The sequence below is a fragment of the Cyprinodon variegatus genome, unplaced genomic scaffold (assembly GCF_000732505.1).
Source record: "Cyprinodon variegatus isolate N-32 unplaced genomic scaffold, C_variegatus-1.0 Scaffold1192, whole genome shotgun sequence".
NCBI lineage: Eukaryota > Metazoa > Chordata > Actinopteri > Cyprinodontiformes > Cyprinodontidae > Cyprinodon > Cyprinodon variegatus.
Window position 1 is genome coordinate 172,230 of NW_015151645.1, and position 4,242 is coordinate 176,471.

At 34.5% G+C, this 4,242-nt stretch overlaps 1 protein-coding gene across 1 annotated transcript in view; it reads right to left on the bottom strand.

The window, feature by feature from the left end:
* zc4h2 (zinc finger, C4H2 domain containing) overlaps positions 1 to 3,176 on the bottom strand; it is a 19,610-nt gene extending 16,434 nt beyond the window's left edge. Inside the window, exons 1-3 of the mRNA XM_015401190.1 lie at positions 3,018 to 3,176; positions 871 to 1,042; positions 454 to 626 (exon numbers count right to left, since the gene is read on the bottom strand). Of these exons, the coding sequence (XP_015256676.1) occupies positions 454 to 626; positions 871 to 1,042; positions 3,018 to 3,070 (398 nt within the window). The 5' untranslated portion in view covers positions 3,071 to 3,176. The remainder of the gene's footprint in view (positions 1 to 453; positions 627 to 870; positions 1,043 to 3,017) is intronic.
* Positions 3,177 to 4,242: the final 1,066 nt, after the last annotated feature.

Genomic DNA, 4,242 nt, shown 5'->3' on the forward strand with positions numbered 1-4,242 from the left:
AACGATTGTTGTTCTCTACTTGAAAAACACTTTAGATTTTAAAATGGAAAAAGTTTCTATTTTTTTATTTAAAAATTAAATGTATAACATAGATTGATAAAAACAACATTTTATTTCAGTGTTAAATTCTGTTTAAAGTAACAGCATATAATTAAAAATGTCTGTTTCTGAGGTAAAAGATTGTTCTACAAATTACTGAGTGGATGGATGTTATTTACAACAGTACACCTTATTTTTTTATATTTGTATTTTTTTAAATGATGGATCACTTCACATAATTACAAACATGCTTTTATTTATGTTTTTTTAGAAAACAGAATAAGGTTTGCAGTCATAATGTGAATAAATATGGAAAGGTTTGCTCTGATTGAACCGGTTATTCTTTATTTTGTAAATGTGAGCAGAGCAGGTGGCATTTCTGCAGTGTTGTGTTCAGCGTGTTCAGATACTTACTCCAGAGAGAGCTTCTCCTCCTCTTCGTTCAAGTTTGGGAGTCTGTGCAGACCTAGAGTCATCCTGAGTGCATCGACGTGCTCCTTTAGAGGCTTGTACTCATCATGGAGACGGCGAGTTGTTTCAAGCAGTTTATTCAGGTCGTTCTCAGACTGCTTTATGGTGCTTTCCATCTAAATTCACAGCTCAATGTTAATACAGACATTTCAGCTCACGAAATTTAGAAACAGTTTAGTTCAGAGCGAGGAAAAAAACGTTATAAATGATATAGTAAAAGCCAGATAAGAGTCTTTTGACTGACATCAAATGATTATTCAAAAACAATTAATACGTTTTTGTATGTCCAAGTTTAATTGAAAAACACCTGCATATATTCTTAGTTGTGCAAAGTGCATTTAGGACATTTAATAAACTCACCACATTAATATCTGCATGGATGAGGCGCAGCTCTTCAACATGGGCCATTTTCTCTTGCAGAAGGAGATCCATTTCTTGTTTGTATTCTTTTAAATGCTTCTCCTCAGACTCCAGAGCCTCAAACTCCATCTTTAAACGAGACTTGATCTTCTGCATCTGGAGAGTCTTGTTTCTGCAAGCCAATTGCAAAGACTTTCATTTTATTTCGATTGTTTTAAAAGCTGTCAGGATAAAGTGTAGGTTTCCTTTCACACTGGAAACATTTTAGTCGGAGAGAAAAAAAAATCCCATAGATTCATGATCCATCAAATCAGTTCATATATTATTGTAAGAGCTGTAAAAACTACACAAACCTGTTCCCAAAGAACACACTGCTAATAAATAAGCAGCCATCCCTCCCTGCTAAGCTATGGGACGCTGTTTGTAAAGCTAAAGGGGAAAACCGTTTTTTTTTTTTTTTTTTACATTGGGCCCTTGATTTTACGACAAATTACGAGATTTTACAAGTAACGTCTTCCTATGGGCAACGACTTGAAGGCACAAACTGAACTGTTCATCATTTATTCTTTATGGTACGCCAGCATTCAGAACATGGAGGCCAATCACTGTCCCCCAGACATCCGCCGTTAGATTTTTATTTATAATATAATCACTTATGAATTTTTTATAATTTTTAAAAACAAAGCGGCGTGTGTGTGACGTCATTAGCATGCGCCGGCTACCATTCATTCATCCTGTCCACTGAACTGCTGCTAGTTTTCCTCACATGCCTGGAAGATGATCTGGCTCTCCAGATGGAATTGAACGATTCAGGTTAGCTAGAATGAATAGAAGGGGCAGAGCGTAGCCGCCTGTGGCCCGGGCTGCCTGTCACAACTCCAGTCCGCCACGCGGATGATGTCATACACACTCCGCTTTGTTTTAAAAAGATATAAATATAAAAAAATATAACGGTGGATGTCTGGGGGACAGTGATTGGCCTTGATGTTCTGAATGATGGCGTACCATAAAGAATAAATGATGAACAGTTCAGTTTGTGCCTTCAAGTCGTTGCTCATAGGAAGACGTTACTGAATAGAACCTAACGGAATATCTTCAGAACGGCTCCAGATGTCACTAAACTCAGATGGGTGAGTAGAACATGATGGAATAACGGGAAATCAAGGGGCCAATGGAAAAAAAACGGTGTTCCCCTTTAAGCAGTCAAAAATTAGTAGAAATATTTATCGTTATTTAGCGTGTTTTAAGATAAAAATAAGGAGGGTTTTTTTTGTCATTAATTTATTTATAAAAATCTTACTTTGTTAAAGAAATATTTAGTTTGCAAATTTAAAAATGCTATTTTTTTTATCCATTTAATTATTTAGATAGGAAAATATTTAGTTTATTTAGCCATTTAAATATTTAGCCAACTAAATATTTAGCTTATTTAGCTAGTTATATTTAAATAGCTTGGAGCTAGCTAAATATTTAGTTTGCAGATTAAAAATTGCTATTTTTTTTATCCATTTAAATATTTAGATAGAAAAATATTTAGTTTATTTATCCATTTAAATATTTAGCCAACTAAATATTTAGTTTACTTAGCTATTTATATTTAAATAGCTTGGAGCTAGCTAAATATTTAGTTTGTTAAATATTTTATTTTGAGCTAAATATTTATTTTTTAAATCTAAATATTTAATTTATAAACTAAATTTGTAGCTCCAAAACTATTTACTTAACAAAGTAAGATTATTATAAATGAATGAAAGAGTGAAAAAATGACTTTTTTTTCTCGCTAAATCAGCAGAAATATAGCTTAGCTTCACAAACGGCTAGGCTAAGCTAAGCTAAGGCAGCTTAGCAGAAACATCTGCATTTGTTGACACATCTGGGATTGTCGTTCACCACCCAGAAAGCGCTTTAAATACCGCCAGCATTCCGTGTTTGTTAGTTTGTTGCATAATTAGCTTTAGCAGCAGGATAATGATGGTTAAAGCAGCTAAAAGCAGCTAAAGGCAGTGATTGAGAGCAGAGCGGCTTCTGCTGCTGAGGATGGAAACAAAGCGAAGCCAGGGGGAGGGGCTACAGCTAGCTAACAGCAGCTAACTTAACGTCTATAAGCAGCAGCTGGAAAACATTCAGAAGCTCCATCCGAGCTTTACCGTATTTCCAAGATATTCTCCAGTTTGCACATTATTTCCTGTTCGTCCGCCATGGTTTTTATTGGCCGTTATCCAGCTGGCCGCCCGCTCCGTTATCCAGCCAAGGCCCCGCTTCTCTCCTGCTAATAGAAAAAAAACACAATGACCAGCGCGAGCGCGCTCGGGTGCACGCGCGCGTAAAGTGAAACCATGGCAACTCAAATGTGAGAATAGAAGCGCGAGCTGCTGTAGCTCTGAGTTTATTACTGCCGCCAGACAATTCACTGGAGGTTTAAAATACACGAAGAAATCTGGAAAGTTTTATTTCTGATGTTTTTCTCTGTATTCAGGCTCTTAAAAAACTAAAAAAATAACAAACTTTAATAAATAGTGCAGCTTTTTATGGAGGCCGGTTTCTGCCACTGTGAAAAAAAATAAAATTATCTCATTATAATGAGATACTATCTCATTTTTTTTGACTAAAAATATTATATTAATATTTTGAGTTATAAAATTACTACTATAATCAGATACTATCTCATTATAATGAGAAGCTATTTCATTATAATAAAGTATATAAAGTAACTCAAAGTTAGTTTACTATCTCAAAATAATGACATACTAAATTATTTTATACTATTTTGAGATAGTATCGCATTATAATGAGATAAATTATTTTATTATATATATTATAAATATATATATATTAATATATTATTTTAACAGAGTGGCAGAAACAGGCTTCCATAGGTTTTTATGAAGCAAATGAGATGTGTGTGTTTTTATTCCACTTCACATGAATGAATATTGCTGACAGGGCAGAGGATTAATGTAGTCCTAATATCTAGGTCAACAATAAAGTAAAGTTTATTTTAGGGCATACGGGGACACATCCTGCAGAAAGGGCTGCTCTGGTAAGATGAGACCAAAATTTAACTTATGGATATTAACAATTATTATGTATAGAGGATAAAACTGCATTACTCTGGATTCTCATGTCTTTGGCACACTGAGATATTGCAGGGTAAATAGACATTTAACTCATCATTTCAGCATCTTATTTGAGCTTCAGATATTTTAAAAAGAAAATTTTGCCATTACAGGTAATAACAGTCTCTACCACAGGCCTGAAAAATACCTAGAGCTGGGAGTGAGAAGTTCACACCACACTGGTCAAATCTATGTGAAAAAGAAACTTATTCTGCACGAGGAAATGCTTCACCAGCAGATCCAAATAGAAATGCAT